General features: G+C 38.2%; 2 protein-coding genes across 3 annotated transcripts; one reads left to right on the forward strand and one right to left on the reverse strand.

Annotated features, from left to right (window-relative positions):
* Positions 1–360: 360 nt before the first annotated feature.
* LOC122068490 (pentatricopeptide repeat-containing protein At1g31920) lies at positions 361–2,587 on the forward strand. Its single transcript, XM_042632367.1, has one exon. The coding sequence runs from the start codon at positions 735–737 to the stop codon at positions 2,547–2,549; it is 1,815 nt and encodes a 604-aa protein (XP_042488301.1). The 5' UTR covers positions 361–734; the 3' UTR covers positions 2,550–2,587.
* A 558-nt stretch (positions 2,588–3,145) lies between these two features.
* LOC122068502 (phosphomevalonate kinase, peroxisomal-like) lies at positions 3,146–15,608 on the reverse strand. Of its 2 annotated transcripts, none has more exons than XM_042632383.1 (11): positions 15,429–15,608; positions 14,696–14,786; positions 14,389–14,539; positions 13,001–13,098; positions 12,646–12,758; positions 12,502–12,554; positions 10,057–10,443; positions 8,894–8,998; positions 8,537–8,764; positions 4,851–4,973; positions 3,146–3,636 (listed from the first exon to the last, which is right to left on the reverse strand). In XM_042632383.1, the coding sequence occupies exons 2-11, from the start codon at positions 14,701–14,703 to the stop codon at positions 3,370–3,372; spliced, it is 1,533 nt and encodes a 510-aa protein (XP_042488317.1). In that variant the 5' UTR covers positions 14,704–14,786; positions 15,429–15,608; the 3' UTR covers positions 3,146–3,369. The 2 variants fall into 2 exon arrangements, with proteins under 2 accessions (XP_042488317.1, XP_042488316.1); XM_042632382.1 differs by having other exon boundaries at positions 14,389–14,593.
* Between the last annotated feature and the right edge of the window lie 4,126 nt (positions 15,609–19,734).

Raw genomic sequence — 19,734 nt, forward strand, 5'->3', positions numbered from 1 at the left:
CTTTAGAGTTTAAACAAATTGGTAATTCTCATTGCTTGGAAACCAAGGACAGGTTCAGTGAAGAGACACAGAGAATAATGGCCCAATCGTGGCTTTGTGAAGGAGTAGGACCCACCAGTGCAATTTAAAATCTGTCCAGGACTACCATGGCAATTTGGAGCCAACCATAACGAATCAGGGTAGCCTAGTATAAAACTTTGCTGGGCCACAACCATTCGACGGTTAATAACTGCCGTCAGATTGGTGTCAACTCCATGGATGTTCTGTGCATCTCTATATCGGATATATGGTGTCAATTCTCCATTAGCCGTTTGGCTTTGGTGTCAAAATCAGAGCAATCTTTGAAGATAGAATGATAGATTCCCACTTTGTTGTCCTCAACATATCTTATCCATCTTCCACAAAATCTGGGGAGAGTTTCTCTCTTTAATGTGTTTTTGTTAACTCTTCTTCTAAATTGTTTCTGACCTCAGAATTGAACTTCTTCTCTTCCTCCATTTCTTTCCAATCTTTACTAATTCAAATCAAACATTTTTCTTCAATTCCACTACTCTCTTCAGTCTCTTACCCACTAGAACCATTCCCATCTTCTCTTAACTCATGAAAATCTGTAATTATAATGACCAGGATCAGTTGTCAACAAGATATGCTTCCATGGTTTCTATTTATTATCCGCTTTAGCTGTTCTCTGCTCAATTTAGCTATTCAACTTTGTATATAATGGTGCTGATGATATGATGATTAGGACACCAATCCAGCAGCAGACCCATCTTATTATAGCACAAGAGGATCCTTTACAGAGCCCAGATTTAGTGAGGTTAAAGGAGAAAGAATGCCTCTCCCTGTTGCAGAGTTGCAAGAGTAGTGAACAATTCAAGCAGGTTCATGCTCAATTCCTCAAGTTGGGCTTAAATGGGGACCCTCGCCGATCAGGCAGCCTTGTCGCCGCCTGTGCTTTATCAGATTGGGGAAACATGGACTATGCCTGCTCAATCTTCAGGCAAATCGAAGAACCGGGTATATTCGAATTCAACACCATTATTAGGGGTCATGTAAAGGATATGGATTTTCAAACTGCCCTTCTCTTGTATGGGAAAATGCTAGAAAGAGGCATAGAACCAGACAACTTCACATACCCATCTCTTCTCAAGGCTTGTGCTCATTTGTCAGCAGTAGAAGGACTTCAGATCCATGGGCATGTCTTTAAGTTGGGATTTGAATCTGATATGTTTGTGCAGAACAGCTTGATTAATATGTATGGGAAGTGTGGGGAGGTGAAGCACTCATTTAGAGTTTTTGAGAAGATGGATGGGAGAAGTGGGGCTTCCTGGGGTGCCCTTATTGCTTCTCATTCTAGCTTGGGGTTGTGGAGTGAGTGCCTAAGGCTGTTTGGAGATATGAGCAGTGAGGGTTGTTGGAGGGCTAATGAGAGAACATTAGTCAGTGCACTCTCCTCATGTACTCATTTGGGTGCTTTAGATCTAGGGAGGTGCACACATGGGTATCTGTTGAGGAACATTAGTGTATTCAATGTTATAGTAGAAACTTCTTTGATAGACATGTATGTCAAATGTGGATCTCTGGAGAAGGGTTTATCTATCTTTCACAAGATGCCCAACAAGAATCAGTTGTCCTATAGTGTAATGATCTCGGGGCTCGCCATACACGGGCGCGGTAAGGAGGCTCTAAGTGTCTTCTCGGACATGCTTGAAGAAGGATTAAAACCAGATGCTGTCATCTATGTGGGTTTGCTTACTGCATGCAGTCATGCAGGTCTTGTGTCGGAGGGTCGCCGATGTTTCGATAGGATGAGACTCGAGCATCACATAGAACCAACAATTCAGCATTATGGATGCACGATAGACCTTTTGGGTCGTGCAGGGTTGCTCGATGAAGCATATGATCTCATCAAGAGCATGCCAATGGAGCCAAATGATGTTGTGTGGCGTTGCTTGCTTAGTGCCTGTAGAGTTTATCAGAACCTGGAATTAGCAAAAATTGCAGGTGGGAAGCTTTTCCAGTTAGATCAACATAATGCTGGTGATTATGTACTTCTATCAAACATCTATGCACAGGCTCACCAGTGGGAAGACATGGCAAGGATGAGGAAAGACCTGGCTCAGAGGGCCTTGACACAGACTCCAGGGTTTAGCGCCGTAGAGGTGAAGAGGAAGGTGCACAAGTTCGTATCACAGGACAAGTCGCACCCCGACAGTGATGCTGTGTATGAGATGATTCACCAGATGGAGTGGCAGCTAAGGTTTAAAGGTTACATCCCAGACACTTCCCAAGTTCTCTTAGATGTCAATGAAGAGGAGAAGAAGCAACAACTAAGTTTCCACAGTCAAAAGCTGGCCATTGCCTTCGCCCTCATACATACAAGCCACGGTTCGACAATTAGAGTTGTTAAAAATCTCCGGATGTGTAGTGATTGTCACACATATACTAAATTGATTTCCAAGATCTTTGAGAGATCAATTATTGTCAGAGATCGAAATCGATTCCACCATTTTCAGGATGGAACTTGTTCTTGTAGTGACTACTGGTAAATGACCTGTTACAACCACCTCCATTTCAGAGGAGCAAATCACTTTTTGCTCATAATTTATATGGATAATTTTCACATATCCTTGCTTCCATAGTTAAGAACTTTAAATAATTATTTCTCTTCCAAAAAAAATATGCTGGTTCAAAAGGATTCTCTCGACCCCCCATGATAGCAATATTAATGGTGTAAGCAGTACAGAACCACATCTTTCTTGTACTCCAAAGATCATATTAAGGGATTTCAGTTTAACAGTTCATATGTAGACCAAAGAGAACTCCCCCTTTTGAAGTTGGGATGGACTAATGCAGCTCTCTTAAATCACCAAATCTGAAGCCCTTCATTGAAGGGGAAAAAACACAAGCTAGACACAACTATGATAATAAGATTTCAATCCAACGACTGTTACAGAGATCTACTACCTCACCACAAGTATTACAATTTGCAACAGATAACTATGACCTTTCATTTAGCAAATCACTATTGTATTTAACAGAAGGAAAACAGATACAATTTGCAAGAACAAGAAGGGGGTCCACAGAAAACAGAGCCAATCAATGGTGTGAGCACTCAGATATGACCAACTTAGGAGAGAGAATATTGAATGGAAGGAATCACTTTGTATAGTGCAAGTTTAGAAGATTACAACAACTACACAGTAAACAGCCCATCTTTCTTTTTGTGTCAACTTAATTCCACCCATTGTACCATATTTCTTTATTTTTTATCTTGCCCAAGAAAAAATAAAATAAAAAAATAATCACTACTGTTTTTATACAAGGACATAACTTATCTGATACATGCATGGGGCACAACTATCTATATTATGCAATATGTATGGAAGAAATGCCTGATGAGATTTCAATAGCTCGTGGATCTCCACTTTCTAAAGAAACACCATGAGGATCTTCTCTCACTAGCAGTGATAGAACACCAAGTGAAGTCCACAATTTAGTGACAAAGCGGCTGGAGTCGCCTAAAGTTACAGCAAAAATTGCATCAAAGCCACCTGCTCCAGGAACTCCAGCCAGCAGAACCCCTTCCATATTCATCGTGGTATCCAGAAGCTGAGTTTGTGATTTGGGCTCTATCTGTAAATTTAGAACAGAACAAATAAATGGCAACATAGAACCACTGGATCTGGACATACATTTACATATTCAAACAAATTAGAACTCTGTAATGTGGAACATAGAGAAATTTCTACCTAATACACTGAAAACCAAAATTTGGAAACCATTTTTTCCATGCTAAAAACAGAGCATCCAAACAATGATCCAACAATACAATTGCTCCAATATGATCAAAATCAGAATAATAGGATAGACCTCAGGTTTCTCCTTCAAGAAGGTTGGCAAATTTTTTTAATTTAGTTTCTTTTAATTAGAAGATGAATGGGATTGTTTATATATATGTGAAACACATAGATGAAGCATCAGCTAGGACATCTCCAAGGGCACACATCCATATTCCCAAGCATTTTGTAGGTTAACAAAATTTACCGAACCATTCGCAAGGAAAATATAAGCCTTTTCCTGAACCAACCAGCACTTGAACCGAATTTGAAGTATTCTTCACGCCAGAATTTACACTCTTCACTCTGGAACAACTCAGTTTGATGCTTTTAGATTGCATCCATACTCTTAGGGAAGTTCTCTTTCTAGTTTCAAGGATTTAAACTGGATTGTACTGATAAAACATATAACCTTTTTTTCTTTCTTTTGACATTTTAATTTCATTTACTTATTTTGGATAAGGAACGCCTATTCAAAATTCAAATGGTATTATAAAAACACCAGTTTAAAAACTACTCGCAGAAAATCATCAACAAATACTATTACTATCAGGACATGAGGAAGTGAAGTAGAAATATTCCCTGCTGCCATACAAACCGCATACATGGAAGGGATTGGATCCATATGATGATGTCTCAACAAGAAGATGCCTAGGCAACCAGATCCAATGAGTAAGATATTAAGATTATTTGATTAGATAGTTTTCACATAGAGGATCTACTGGTCCAAACCATAGTTGTCAAGGCATCGCCTAGGCGTCCAGGCCGCTCAGCCTGGATTGGCGCCTTGGGCACCTAGTCGACATTTAGTCGCCTTGCTGGTGTCGTCTTTGAATTTCTTCCACCTCGAATGCCTTGGTTCCGTGACAACTATGGTCCAAACTTAAAGTCTTTTTATCCGATCAAACCTAAAGATGCGCCACATGTATAGCATAATGCATGGAAGAATTCGTTTCTTCATTTTTATTCCCAACCTTGATACACTCATTCTTTCAAAGAGGAAATACCTACCGGAACACCTGCAGCTTCACCCATTTGACGCATATGTAATCTGATATCAAGAACAGCATCTCTTGCTCTTAACAAAGCATTAACAATTGCTTGTCCACATGGATCAGCGGCTTGCTTCATCCACTGTTCATGTGATGCAGTTCGTCAGATCTTAAAAAGCATCAGACTACAAAAATAGAAACAAGATAGAAAATATATTAAAGGCCAGTGAAGGGAGAAGATCAGCCTTAAACCACCAAAAAAAGAGAAAAATGAGGGAGATGATCATCTTCCTATGAGGCTACTAATGAGCTAAGAGCTTGATGTAAAACTGAAGACCTACCGCAGGAGGGCCAAGAAAGTTTCTGTCTAGCGTGGCCCAGTCTATTTCCAAGGCTTGGGTCCACTTTTATTTCATGGTTTAAGTGTTTCTTTTATGTTTGAAGTTGTTTGGGTCACTTCCGATTGAACCGGTGGCATGTTTCCTCCAGTTTAAATTAGATATTTCTTTTACTGTTTTTTACTGTTTTAAGTCTTTAAGTTGGGTCCACATCCTTTTGAAGGCCACGTAGACTTTTAAAAGGACTTGTGAGTTGGAATTGGAGTCGGCTAGGAGTTTCCCAGCCCAACTTTTTAACTCTCTTTTCGGATTTTAATTAAATACCATGTGTGGGACCCATACAAATAATTTGTTTTGAAAAAAAGAATGCTGCTGTTACTCCTTGCGTGGAGAGCTCCCCTTGTGTGTGATCAAGGTGTGATAGGTGTTTGATCAGGCCAAATACCTACAGGTGGGAAGCCTTTGTGCTATACTCCTCTTTCTTTCATTAAAGTACTGTGCTCTGTTGTTCACGCAACTCTGCCATTACTTTTGTCTGCAATTCTTACCTATCCCTACTAGGAATTGCTGATTTGGAAGTGAGTTCCTAACCTGATTTAGAACCTGTTTTCAGAAATATTTAACTTAAACTGCTACCTTTCATATTCTGTTCCAAGATCTAAATTTTGTTGGCTTATTAGTGCAGTCCTTCAAGTAGGATTGACTCTTGTTCTTGAATTACTGCAGTAAGTGTCCATATTCAATTTATTCTTCTGAATATTATAACATAATATCAGTTCTTACTTGGGTTTTTTAAAGTACTGCTGTTTGATTATTAATCTGAACTGTAGTTTGACATATATACCCTTCTCCTAGTGTCACTAGGAATACTCCATAATTACAGATCCACCCATTGGATCAATCTGGAATTTCAGCAAAGAATCTCTCCTTTAATAATAGAATTTGAACTGCTTTTTAGGTTCATCTATTGGTTTGATTCTTTTATCTGGAGAGTTTTTTTTCCCTAATCTGGATTTTTCTTTCTCTGGTTTCAGTTCTGTTTGGGTACTGTTTTAACCCCTTAACTCAGCATTACATTAGAGTTCATCATTGACATGCTATTGGCAGGAACTGACTTACTGACCCAAAAGCTTAGAAGCATGTGAAACCAAGACCAAGTCTCCAAACATACAAAAAATAAAAATCTTTGCCCAAGTCCGGTGATGCCTGCTTTTTCATTTAGCATTGGCGTCATAGTATGATTAGTTTTTTTTTTTTTCTGGTAAATTCATAGTATAACTAGTCACATCATGTATATGTTACAGGTTGAACACAATCTGACTCACCAATCCCACCATAGAATTCACAAGCCTAAGCAATGGGGAGACAGAGGCCAAAATCTAACATTTGTACGAGTGAAAAGCCTGAGAAAAGACAGCTTAATTAGCCCAATGGAGCAGGATAATTCCCTGGTCAATTTCCTCACTGAACTTGTTATTACTATATCCATGATTTAAGCCAACAAAATGAACTTGACTGGTGCTACCCAACAGACCTATGCAATCTCATATTTGATACATAATTATATTTATCTTCACAGCCAGGAGAAAATGGTACAGCCTGAAAGATCCAATGACAAACAGATCAATTATTCATATGTTCTATAAGACTTTCAGAGGACCAACACCATGAGTGTCATCTTTAGAGCAAAGTTGGGGAGAATGGTTACCAAACTGGATTATCGTGAAGTTTACATTCAAATATTTTTCACTGAGAATAACTACTGGAACTTCAATGCTCCATGTGTTATATTTTGAGCCATTTCTTCGTTCAGAAACCTTAGGAATCATTTCTTTGGTGAACAAAAAATGAAAGAAAGCTATGCTGGTAGCAAATGGATTAACTTCGTCTGCATCAAAGTTATCGAACAACTGTACTCTGCACCACATGGACATCTATCATCCAAAATAAACCCTTCAGATATATGCCCATCCAATCAATTGATTTTTCCCCCATAAAGGTTATTATTTATATGGGCAAAGCCATGAAGGAATTCTGAAAAACCCAAATACCTGCCACATAGCAGATTAGATGGGGTCCAAATTTTGTGGTGAGGTAGACCTCGAGGTCTCCTGCCTACATGTAAAGTTTCATCCCAAACAGAAATCGCAAAGTGGCAAAACAAAGCTTTGAAAATCTAGGGACTATGGGAGCGTACATGGGCATACACGGATGGCTGAAAAATACAAGGATGAATGGCAATACACAAGATGTGACGACCCAAGAATACGGCAAGTACCAGACCCGCATGGAAGATTGGTGAGGTGTCCCCACCAAGAATACGGCAAGTACCAGGGGGTTTGGGAGATCAGTGAGGGTGTGCAACTTTAGTCCCACATCGCCTAGGGAGAGATTACTGGGCTAGTTGATAAAATCTAGCCTCCTTAACATGGCACAATGCATTTTAAAGCCTTGAGGCCCATGGGCCAAAGAGGACAATATTGTGCAAGGCTAATGGGGTCAGGGCATTACAAAGGGTATTAGAGTGGACCCCGACAGTGTATGGGGACGCTATGCATAAAGGGGGGAGTGTGACGACCCAAGAATAAGGCAAATACCAGACCCGCATCAATGAAGTGTCCTCACCAAGAATACGGCAAGTACCAAGGGGTTTGGGAGATCGGTGAGGATGTGCAACTTTAGTCCCACATCACCTAGGGAGAGATTACTAGGCTAGTTGATAACCTCTAGCCTCCTTAACATGGAACAACGCGTTTTAAAGCCTTAAGGCCCATGGGCCAAAGAGGACAATATTGTGCAAGGTTAATGGAGCCGAGGCGTTACACAAGAGGGTACAACAAAGGTCGGAATCGACACACCATCTTCCCAAGTTCTCAAATAGTGGACCATTATGAGAAGTTTATCTCAATGGGCCATGCAAAACAAAATTATTCCATTTTTACTTTTTAGATTATCCAGGTGCAATTAAAGAACTAGACTTGATCCTCCAATATAGTCAACTTCAAGTTGGACAATCTCGTAGGACCAAATGGAGGCTAACAGGACCAATCGTGTGCCACACATTTAACAGTAGCCACTTTTAATCACTCTTCTGATCTACCCTACAGCATCTTGCTACCTATGACCAGGACTAACGATATAAATTCCTACCATGAAAATAGAGCAACTTTTAGGCGGAAGTATACAAGTGGACAGACTAATAAATCAAAAAGGAGAGAAAATTTGAGAAAAATTATTTCTCACTCCTAAAAATGCTAAAATATTCATAGGCATCAGCTTTAGAGTCCAGTTCAAAGAAAATATATACTCTTTTTCTACCCTAAATCCTACTTCTTGGGAGCAATAATACTATGAGCTCAAGAATTACCTGCCCACACTTATACTCACTGCACTTGTTGAGAACATATTTGTAGGTATCCCAGTGCTCTTCTGCCAATTTACTCAACATACTGAGTTGTAGTTCGAGTTTTGAGTTCCCTTCTGTTAATCTTCTCCATGTATCTTGGGCCTTTTGAGGTTCAGATATTTGCCACTTCTTAACAGCACCTACCATTGATGGTGTTGATGATCCTCCTGTTCCTGGCTCACCTAAAAGCTGCAAAAACAGCCCCATCAATAAGTGCAACTTAAACAAAACATATACCACCAGTAAGAAAAAGGCTCTATAACAAGGACAAGAGTGAAAACCAAGCACATGCATGCAATGGAATAATATGATACTCACAAGATTCATCAATGGTGGTAAGGAGAACTTAGTCTTCTGATGATCCCAATTTCCTTTTATAACATCAGTGATGACCTCTTGCAATGGCTTTCCTTTGACAGCAACCTGTAAATCCAAAAGTGAGTGGATAACATGATCCACAATGTTAAATTCAAGGAGAAAACTACTAGATAAATGGATTCTTATCATTTACTCTGATTAAAGTGTTTTCTATTTATGTTACTTTCAGAGAGGAACATCATCAAAAAACGTAAAAAGAGGAACATCATCAATTGATGTTCATTGAATAAAAATGCATAAATTATGTGGTTTACCAAGTAGGGAGTATTGAACCAAAAGCGTGGTTGAATGCAATCCTTTTTTCAGGGACCAAAACAATGCTTAAAAGGCTTACAACAAACTTGTTTATAGCAATGAAGATGCATCTCTAATTAATTTCATTAGACTTTTGGTTGTTACCAAGCAGTTTTGCTAATATTGTGTTATTTGCAATTGTTAGTACTGTGTTAAACTGAGAGATTCAATCTGAAGTCATATATCCCTTTATGTTTTTTTAAAGTAAGAGTACAAGGATTTCAGAGTAACAAAAATATAAAGCATGGGACATGATATTAATTGCTACTTCAAGTTAATAGTCACCATCTTATGGAATTTAGTTGGTTAACTATCAAAGACAACCCATGACCCATCTATCAACTACAAAAATAATCATATGGAAATGACTAGTTTTTCTTCAGGTTATATGAAAATTCCTAGTTAATCCACACAATGTTCTCAACTTTTCTTTTTGGTAAACAATGTTCTCAACTACACTGTTATATAATAATGGATGTTTAGATTCAAGAAATCAGGTTAAGCCTATACCCTCTATTCTATGGTGGTTCATCAAATAATATGGTTACACTGTCCCGACCAGCACATTTTTTCTTTAATGTTCCCATATGCTTTTGTCATACTGGACATTCTAGATATAAGGTACCTTCAATCTCCTACATAAACTCCATTGGAATCTTCCACAACCCACCCCCCCCCCCAAACACACACAAACATACACAATACTCACACAGAAACCCACAGAACAAAAACAAATAATATAATTACCATTACAGCCTCCCACATATATGCAACATATACCTTAGAGATTGAGAGAGAGAAAGAGAGACCTGGGCAGAAGAAAGTACTTCTGGTGAAAAACGAACATAGCGTTGACTGCCATAGACTGCAGCACTGACATCAAACCCACTGCCAACCTTCCCTTGTGCAATACAATGAGCACTCTGGGCTACCACATGCACCAAATCAAGAATCTCGGTTCCAGTCTTTCCTTGGCATAGAGTATTAGTTGGAACTGGGAGATTAACAACTCCAAGGTATTGAAGCAAAGCTGCAACCACAGCAGTTGTCATTGCTGCAGATGATCCCAACCCTGTTTTCGCAACTTCAGGTTTAAACTTTTCCCCGTTTAAGCCATCTACATTAGAAGTAATTGCTGAAAAAGGTGGAAGGGAGGCCAATGATTCTGGTGTCAAGGGGAGTCCCTGTGCCTCAATCTAACAAGAAAAGGTGAAGGATATTAAAGTATTTAATTTCCAACATGCAGTTAAAATAGATGTGTAACTGAAAACTCAATTAACAGGGTGAAAAATACAATACTAAAACAACCATTGCAAAAAAAAAATCTAATACATCATTCCTTGTGGCAAAATGAATAGATCATCATCATACTTTCTTTTGGTCCAAACACTCAATAATTTGTATTCAAGAAAGAAAAAAACGTCATATAAAGCTCATGAAGGTAATGAACTAACATGCAGAGAATTTGTTTTCATTCAAAAATTTTATTTGAAGTAACAGGGCTCACAAACATCAGCAACTGAAAGCATCTTTCAATATACACAACTAAGTCTAATACCACCCCTATAACACATTCAATGGTAAAAACATAATAATAGCAATAAAATAAACAAAAGGCAATACAAAATAGTGAACACTAACATGAACAGGTGGTGCACAAAAGAGCAAAACAAGTGAAGTATCCTGCAGACCAACTCTCCCATTCCCCTTCTTGCTCTCTTTCCCTTGACACAAAAAAACCACTCATAGCCCACTCCCCACCCCCCAACCCCCACTAAAGAAAAAAAGTAGACAGGACATCTCAAATCATAGTAAACCAGATTAGCAACAATAAATCAGAAACGAATAAGTGGAAATAGTATGAGCAACAGTTCATATTCACAACCAAGGTTCAAAGTTTTGGGCCTTTTGGCTCTAAACTGAAATATTTCACAAAATTGCAAAATTTCGACTAGGTTTCAGCCACAGGTTTCGATTGCTGGTTTCAAGGCCCAAATGACCAAATTAGGTCCAGAAACTTCAAGGAAAACCTAGGAAGACACTATAAACATGGTGGAACCCTAGATTTAAAAAATAAATAAATAAAAATGGTAGTTTCTCTTTGGACCCTAGGTCACTCATGTATACTTTCACTAATATAACCTATACTACAGAAAATTTAGTACTAGAACACACATAATTCAATTAAAACAAATAAAATATGTATTAGGAATGAATAAACATAAAATTAGAAACCATTCCGTAATAATGAAATGTTATATATGGTTCATTACAAAGAAAATGGAGTGATTTAGCCAAAAAAAAAAAAATGAGGCTTTCTAGGAAGTTTCCCTCTTTGGAGTCAAAATTGTCAAATCTACATAAAAGATACCAAAACCCGAAACATGGTCCAAATTTTTCTGAAAATACAAAATTTGATAGAAACCATGCCCTTTTTACAGAGGGTTTGACAAAAACAATATCAAAACCCAAAATATGGTCGAAAATTTACCGAAACAGAAAAATTTCAACCGAAACTTGGTAAGACCCAGGTATTGCACCTGCTTTCGTTTTGACCTTTGTCTAAACTGAAATATTTCATGTATTGTTCACAACACAATTCGTCAAATGATCATTTATTAATTTAAGTAATTAGTATGCCTTGGGTGCACATGCATTTTAACTCTTGAGGTAAAATTTTCCATTGCATCTTGACCAAATTGACATTTTCATAGAACTTACCTTCTGGTTGCAAGAATGCAAGTGAAGGGAAATGAGAGAAAGTGAAATTAAATTAAAAAATAAAATATAAACTAACTTAAAATCTTATTGAATATGGTAATTAAACTTTTAAACTGGATCCTTGACTTTCCAATTCAAATCCAAGAAATTTCATCTAAAAGTAATTAAACTTCAATTACTTGCTAACAAAAGTTTTTGAGTTATTTATACAATTCATTGAAAGTTTTAGAGTTATTTATACAATCATTGCTGGTAATGAAAGAAAAGTTCCCTTCATATTTTTGTCTCAATTCATTTCCTTTCCCTTCCCCGTCCTTCACTTCACCTTTAACCCAGACTCAGGTTCAGGTATTTTTGTAATTTGTAAAATAGAGTAGAATGAAGAGAAGAATACAACTGCTGCCATGCTTGAATTTAAAGGTTATTTCTTTCAAGAAAAAAGAAGAATAAAAAGAAAAGAGTGGGAGGAGGAGTAGGAGACCATGAAGCCAAAGAGATCTCAACAAAAATCATCATCACTGTGAGAAGAATACCTGGTTACGGTATGAATAGAAATCGTTGGAACCTAAGATCGTAATATCAAGACCTGCAATGCTAATCCAATTAAGATTTTAGATTCATAGAGTCCTATTGCTATATAAAGTAGGCAAGATTAGTTCATAAAATAAAAACTTTACCTCGCAAGAGTAGATTGCATAGCACATCCTTCTTACTTTTGTCAGCAAATACTGCATGCGCAGTTGCCACAGTGTATTGTATTGCTTGTTCTACGAAAGGGTTGCTTAACTCCCTGAGATATTAAACCAATACAGTGTCATTCTTATGAATGAATGGTCTATTTCCATTTCAACCTAAGAAACTTCACAACTAGATAGTTTGCATCCAAGCATAACGGATACAGTAACCTCAAATCCACTGGTTATGCATGATTGATCCCACACTCTGTTTTAAGCCATACCTACAATTATGTTCCACACATACAGGCACATGTAGCAGTCCACATAGTATAAACTAAAACTGGTAGGAACTTGCCTTGAAGAGACACACTGAAGGGTCAAGTTCTTAAGAGACATTTTGTACATGCTTTCTCTACAGAGTTGAGGAGATGTCAACTTCACATCTATCCATGCCTGAAAAATCCCAAAGAAACAAAAAAATCAGCAAGAATTCAAAAAAATCTACTCAGTCTTAATACCTAGTAGAGCAAACACAACCAAATATTCCAATTTCTTCACAAACACCCCCCCCCTTCAGTGAGAATGAAACAGATTTCAAAAAGAGTGCAAATTCAAGTTTCTAGTCACAGGAACAATAACATTAGAAAATCCGAAAAATTTCCTTATAGGATAAGATATTAGAAGTGTTACCAACAAAATTAGCAGTAAAAAAAGTCAGGGTCGTAACAATGAGGAAACATAGGAAACTACTGCAATAAGGTACCAGAATTTAAAGAAATTATGTATTATGAAGGTGTGGATTAGAACCCTAGAAGCATAATTTCTGGTTTAGATGTGAATTTTTTTTTTTTTTTTCCGTTACTATGCTTGTGAAGGCCACTTTGGGGTTCCCAAAACCAATTCCATCCCATTTTCAAGATTTTACTTTTAGATAAAAAGCAGCAATGAACTAGTAATGATATTTTCAAACATTAGAAACACTATAGGATTATACTTTTCATATAGATGTTTCCCCTTGATTTTTTATTTTTATTTTTTTTAAATCAATCTTATTAGTTATAGTAAGAACTCGGAGGTATTTCCATGCTAACAATTTCTTCTTAACTTTTCCTGCCTGAAAACCTAGGAAATTTCTTTTGAACTTAAATAACGCAGAGGGTTGAGATTCACTCTCAGCCTGCCCTCCAACCATTGATGTGCTTCAAGAAGCCCAAGAGAAAGACTTCTTTCGAGATCAACAAGTATAGAGATGGGTAGATCAAAGAGCACAGGTAAATAAGAGATATCAGTATGGGCCTATAGCTTAGTTGGATAAAGCATTACCACATCTACTAAGAGCGCCATTTCACCTCACAAAAAGATAATGATATAATTCCACAATGGTCATTTCTTGCATTGAGGTAAGTTCTAATATTTTATCAGACTAAGGTATATTCAGCTATCATTCCCCACTTCAAGTTCCCGACCTTTAAGCCATGATAGTCACCACAGTGACAACATTACAGCGCCCATGAATGCAAAATAATCAATACAAATTGGAGAGGACAAAGTGGCGATCCCTATGCATTTAGGATTCCAAACTGAAGACATCCAACACAAGTTTTGGACTGCATCACCTATGGGGTACCAAATCTAACTTCATTTGTTTTGGTAGACATTCCTCGGAAAGAAAGATGAAAAAAAACCCAAATATGAAACTCGGGAAAATATACAAAATATATACAAATCAGAAGAAGCACACACCCATGTCCATCTGTGAGGACTGACAGCTTCATAAATTGGCTTCACGATTGCGTAGAAACGAGCGTTTGTGCTGAGGACAAGGCCAGCATTTGGTCTCTCCAAGATAAGGTAGCCCCCAGTCATCAAAACCTTGCCAGGGGCGGATGCAACTCTGAAAGAACAACAATAACCAATACGAACAACCGAATTCAGATGCAAGTGTCTTCTATTTAAAAACCCAAACAGAAACAAACCAGAGAAACCAAAAACCATTAGATACAGCAAAGCAAGAGGAAACAAAAATTTTGCAAACTGGAATGGAGCTTACACTGTCATTGCTCTCCACTTATTTGCTCCACTCGTGTGCTCACTGCTTAATCAATCTGACTCCTACCCACTTCAGTACTCCCCAGGGACACCTAAACCACAATAAAATTACTTCAAAACATTGCTTGAAGGATGCAAAATAACCAATTCGATTGGATCCGTGAGGTCATAAAAAGTGAATTTTTTGTAGTACTTCGTTTTAACTGTGGGTTGCAGATTTTACAAAACTGTTACTTCGCTAATTCAATCTGCTAATATGTTCAAGAAACATGAAACAGAGAAGAGAATCAAGTTAGAGTTGAATTGGGCTGTCTTTGGTTGGATTTAGATTTCTATATTAGATTGATTTCTTAAAATAATTCAACAATTTTTTTTTTCAATAAATTGAAATTGTTTGGTTGCATCTTTCTTGGATTTGATAGAACATTTGCAGAGAAGGGGGGTGGAGTTGGGCAAAAAAAAAGGTCATCCGCCATTTTCAGAGGTTCAAATCTCTATACGTTGTTTTTTTCCGGTAGGCAGGACCACCATAGACAGAGCATCAAAGCTCTGCACGTCATGGTTCGTGGAAAAAAATGGAAAAATGGCCACTTTCCAAGTTCCAGTTTTAATTGCATCATGGGAGCTTTGCTGTTCAAGACTCAACAGAGAGTTCGAAAATGAAATAATGGCATTTCATATATTTCATTTCTGCAATGATCTGTGAGAGAGAGAGAGAGAGAGGGGAATTTTACCTGTACTCGTGTCGTCGAAATATTTCTCAGTAAAATCTGGAAGAAAACAGCCACACTCTACGAAGCAGTGATAAGTCTGGTCACATCAAGACTCTCCCTAAGCCCTGCAGTGGCGGAAGCCTCGGAGTTCTTTGGGGGTTGCGAAGAAGATGCAAGAGAAAAATAAACTAAGAGTATGGCCCCTCGGTTTGTCCCAGCGAATGTGAGCGTAAGCCATGGATTTAGTTGTCGATATCGGTATCGGTATCGGTATCGGTATCGGTATCGGTATCGGTATCGGTTTGGTATCGGTATCAATATTGGTATCGATATCAGTATCAAAGAGGATCCATGTATATCGGTTATTTTTATTTTTACATTTTAGAATAAGAAAAACATTTTTTACTGTTTTACCTTGAAAATGATATGGATATCTGATCTGGATCGATCAAGCAACAAGGATTGATTGAGGATCGATCTCAATTGATACCAATTCGATATGACTAATATGATACTAATACTTGAAACCATGGCATAAGCCATCAACCATAGGGGTACAGTACGGTGATCATTTCATACCTCCTTATGTCTCATTGTAACAATATGCTCCCTTTCTAAAATTAGCAATTTTTTTGGAGAGGGTACCCAAAAAGATAGTGTGACATCTGAGTCAATATGTGAACCAACGGGAATAATGACAGAAGTATTAATAGGGATGGGATTTCTACTTTTTTATGAAGAGTGTGGCTATCATTTCTCATTCATCGTGTTTGTGAGTAAGAGCCACGTTGACTTTTAGGCCTCTTCTTTTGTCCATTTTTTCTTTAATTAACGAAATAGTATGCTTCTCCATTTCATAACAGATAACATACTCTATGCTCCGAAGTCTCAATGGCTTTATTATGTTGATAGGGAAATTGAAAGGAAGGTAAAAGATGGGAAGTAAAATTTTCAAATCTAACAAAAAGAACTTTGAACGAGAAATTGCTACCCTCTAATGCAAGTACATGTCAGCAGACATGGCCAATGGGAGGGCACGTGCGAGCATCTTCATCATGGGGTAATGCGATCTTTTCACACCCCGTTATGTCTACATATCAATACACACCAGGAGGTAGTAATTTTTCTTCAAAAAAATTTTGGGGTAAATTACACCGAAGTATCCAATGTTTAAGAAAATCCTCTCTCTCTCTCTCTCTCTCTCTCTCTCTCTCTCACACACACACACACACACACATATGCTTCAGAGAATCCATATTTCATACTTCTTTCTGAGCTTTGAATTCTCTCTATCCACAACAATGTGCAAACAGAAGTTTAATGGCCATCGTTCTCCTATACTAGGGGTGTCAATTGATGCTTGTTAGGCCTCTTGGCTTGCACTATGAACTGCTTATTGAAGGAATTAGTATGGCAAAGTTGAGCTTGATCAGTTTTTGGGCTTTAACCAAGCTTCTACTAACTAAGCTAATCGGAGCTTAGTTGGGCCTTAAATAGGCTTCAGTTGTCTTAGATTTTAAAAAAATTAATATATTTATTAAATCATCAGCAATTTAGAAAAGCCAAACTTGATTACATTCAATAACTATATATATATATATATATATATACCTTATCCTACCAAAACAAATTGAAATATACCGTATAAACGGCCGGGCTAGTAGGTCAGGCCGAGTCGGTTGCTTATCAGGCTTGCACATTGTACTATGAATTTTCTATTTATAAACTAGCCCAACATGTTTATTAATCGAGCCGATCTAGGTAGGGCTATAAATGTTATACCCGTGCCCAAAAAATCGAGCTAATTTCAACTTTTGGACATATGTAACGCAACTCAGGTGAGAACCACTAGTAACTTATGAGTTGTCCGGCTCATTGCATGAAAGAACTATAAATCATTGAAGAAGTTAGGATATGCACTCTACCATTGAAGAGAATTTTCCCGAACCTTATTAGTAAAATGTACCAAGAGGTGGAGCCCACACATTGAAAACATATTGGGAAGGCCTTACTCAACTTAAGGATCCATTTCAACACAAAAGGGGACTAGTTCAGCCTTTATGAGCTGATGGTCATCAGCCAGTGATCACCCTACGGTTAAGGTTGTGGCCAAAATCGGTTTATTTTTCCGTGAGGCCCAAGTCCTCGCACCCTTGCACTTCAAACCACTGCCAATAGTTGGGACAACTTATTTGGGAATAGATTAATATATGGGACACCCCGAGGTGGGACCATTAGTGTCCAATGACAGATTAACCTAGTAATAAGTGAAAACTCATTATTTTTCATTGACTTAAGTGGCTATAAATACACTCTTGCTCCTTCATTTCTCCTTACCTAAAACGTTGGAGAAGAAGGAGAAAGGGAAGGAAGAAGGAGGAGAAGGAAAGCAAGGGAGGAGGGAAAATGAAGGGCTTGGGGTTCCTATTAACTAAGGTAAGACTATCTTCTCTACCCCTCTCCCCACCCCCCCCCCCCCCACACACACACACAAAAGTCACCCTCTTTCTTCCCCAATTTCTACTCTCCATTAAACCTAATGGGGAAACCCAACCGAATTTCACCTCTACACTCACCTATATTACCAGTTGGGAAGGGGATTTGCTGTGGGAGACTTGCCCTAGCAAGAGTAAAGGTTCAATTTAAGACCCTAACCCATCCCTAGTAAAATCCTCATCTAAAATCCCCAAACTGGTAACAAACTCTAACTGAAATTCCCTCACCCACCTACCTAATTTTCAAATTGAATAGGGGATTTTGGTTTAGGGGACCTAGGCAAGTTAATCACTCACATTGAGTGTGGAGACATCTTACATGAAAAGCCCCAAATTTGGCAACCCAAAACCCCAAATCCTCTACAACTAACATCCCAAACCCAAAATTGGGTTGGGAAAAATGAAATTAAACTCATGAATGATAGATTGGAGTGATCACATAGGTAATTGATGGTCATTACATGAACTCCCAACTAATATTCCCTAATTTAGGTTAACCTAGACTCGTAAAATTTAGGGATTTGGTGTATCTTGTGGTTCTATGTTAGTTAATTAATTAATTACACTAAACTTAACCTAAGTGGAGTGTGTGAGAATGATCTACACATAAACCAACCTCGTAGAAATCAAAACCTAACTTGTAAGCCACCTAAATAGGGCAAAACAGGTGTTTTAAGCTGGAATACACAATCCCCATAGAACTACACCCACCAATAGACATTAAAAATGGTCCCATTGACCCGTGGAGCAAATCTGGGCAAGGAACAACCTAGATTGGCTTACCGGTCAATGGTCACCGGAGGATGGACATTCACCAGCGAAACTCCCAAAAGGGGTTCTTGAACCCATTTTGAATAGACATGTACCCTAGGATCAAACCTCCTATGGTTGACTATTTTTCTTAAAAATCTTATGTATCCTAGGAATAGAACCAAGAAATGACAAGACAACGTGGCATGAGGCCATCGATTGTCTATCATCATCTAGGACTTGAGGTGAGGGATTTTTGTGATTTTATTTTATGGAATATTTATTTTATGATGCATATGTGGATGAGCATGCTAATTTCGTATTATAAACTTGTTACATGTGTTGGATGTGTATTTTGCATAATGACATGAGTTGTGAATGGAGTGTGTGTGTGTGTGTGTGTGTGTGTGATTGTGATGCAAAATAGCTGAAGGTTGGATTCCGATACTACATGCCCAGTATGAATGTATGTATATGAGTTTGTGCTATGGAGATTGGGGTGCAAGGTGGTCGAAGGTTGATTCTGGCACTGCACACCCATGGTGTGTGAGTGTGGGGTATAGGGTGGCCGAAAGTTGGTTCCGGCACAGTATGCCCACAGGGTGTGTAAGTGTGATTGTAATGTGGTGTGGCATATTAGAATGCATTGGGCTAGGATAACCACCCTAGTGCTACAATCCTTGTCAATAGGGTTTATATATTAGCTAATTCTACCGTCCAATGGTCCGAGGTTAGGGACGATTTTCAATGATTAAGGAGCGTAGATACCGACGAGTGACAATTTGATTTAGTGATGTGATGTATATGGGTGATTATTAATAAGGGTTTATCGGGTACCAAAGTAGCCATATAGTGACCGGTATGCTCTTGATTCACAACTAGCTTGTATCCTCAGGGACCAATAACGTACATTCGTGACTGGGGATATCACCTACATTGCAGTAGCACTAAAACCCAATATGGACTTAAAATCTATTGACTAGGAAATTAAACCTAGTGCTACACCCTTATAGCTCGGGTGACCGATGTGCTTGATTCTGGGACTATGGTATAAGGTGGTATTAATTGTTAGGAGTTTGCGG

This window comes from Macadamia integrifolia, unplaced genomic scaffold, assembly GCF_013358625.1.
Source record: "Macadamia integrifolia cultivar HAES 741 unplaced genomic scaffold, SCU_Mint_v3 scaffold402, whole genome shotgun sequence".
NCBI classification, from domain to species: Eukaryota; Viridiplantae; Streptophyta; class Magnoliopsida; order Proteales; family Proteaceae; genus Macadamia; species Macadamia integrifolia.

What these genes read in the sequence shown, in the direction of transcription:
- LOC122068490 (XM_042632367.1), top strand. Translation starts at nt 735, where the DNA reads ATGATGATTAGGACACCAATCCAGCAGCAGACCCATCTTATTATAGCA.
- LOC122068502 (XM_042632382.1), bottom strand. An exon ending in GTCCTCACAGATGGACATGG is followed by an intron (nt 13,099 to 14,388) that starts GTGTGTGCTTCT and finishes GGGATTTTTCAG; the next exon opens with GCATGGATAGATGTGAAGTT. An exon ending in CTTCAGTGTGTCTCTTCAAG is followed by an intron (nt 12,759 to 13,000) that starts GCAAGTTCCTAC and finishes TTAATATCTCAG; the next exon opens with GGAGTTAAGCAACCCTTTCG.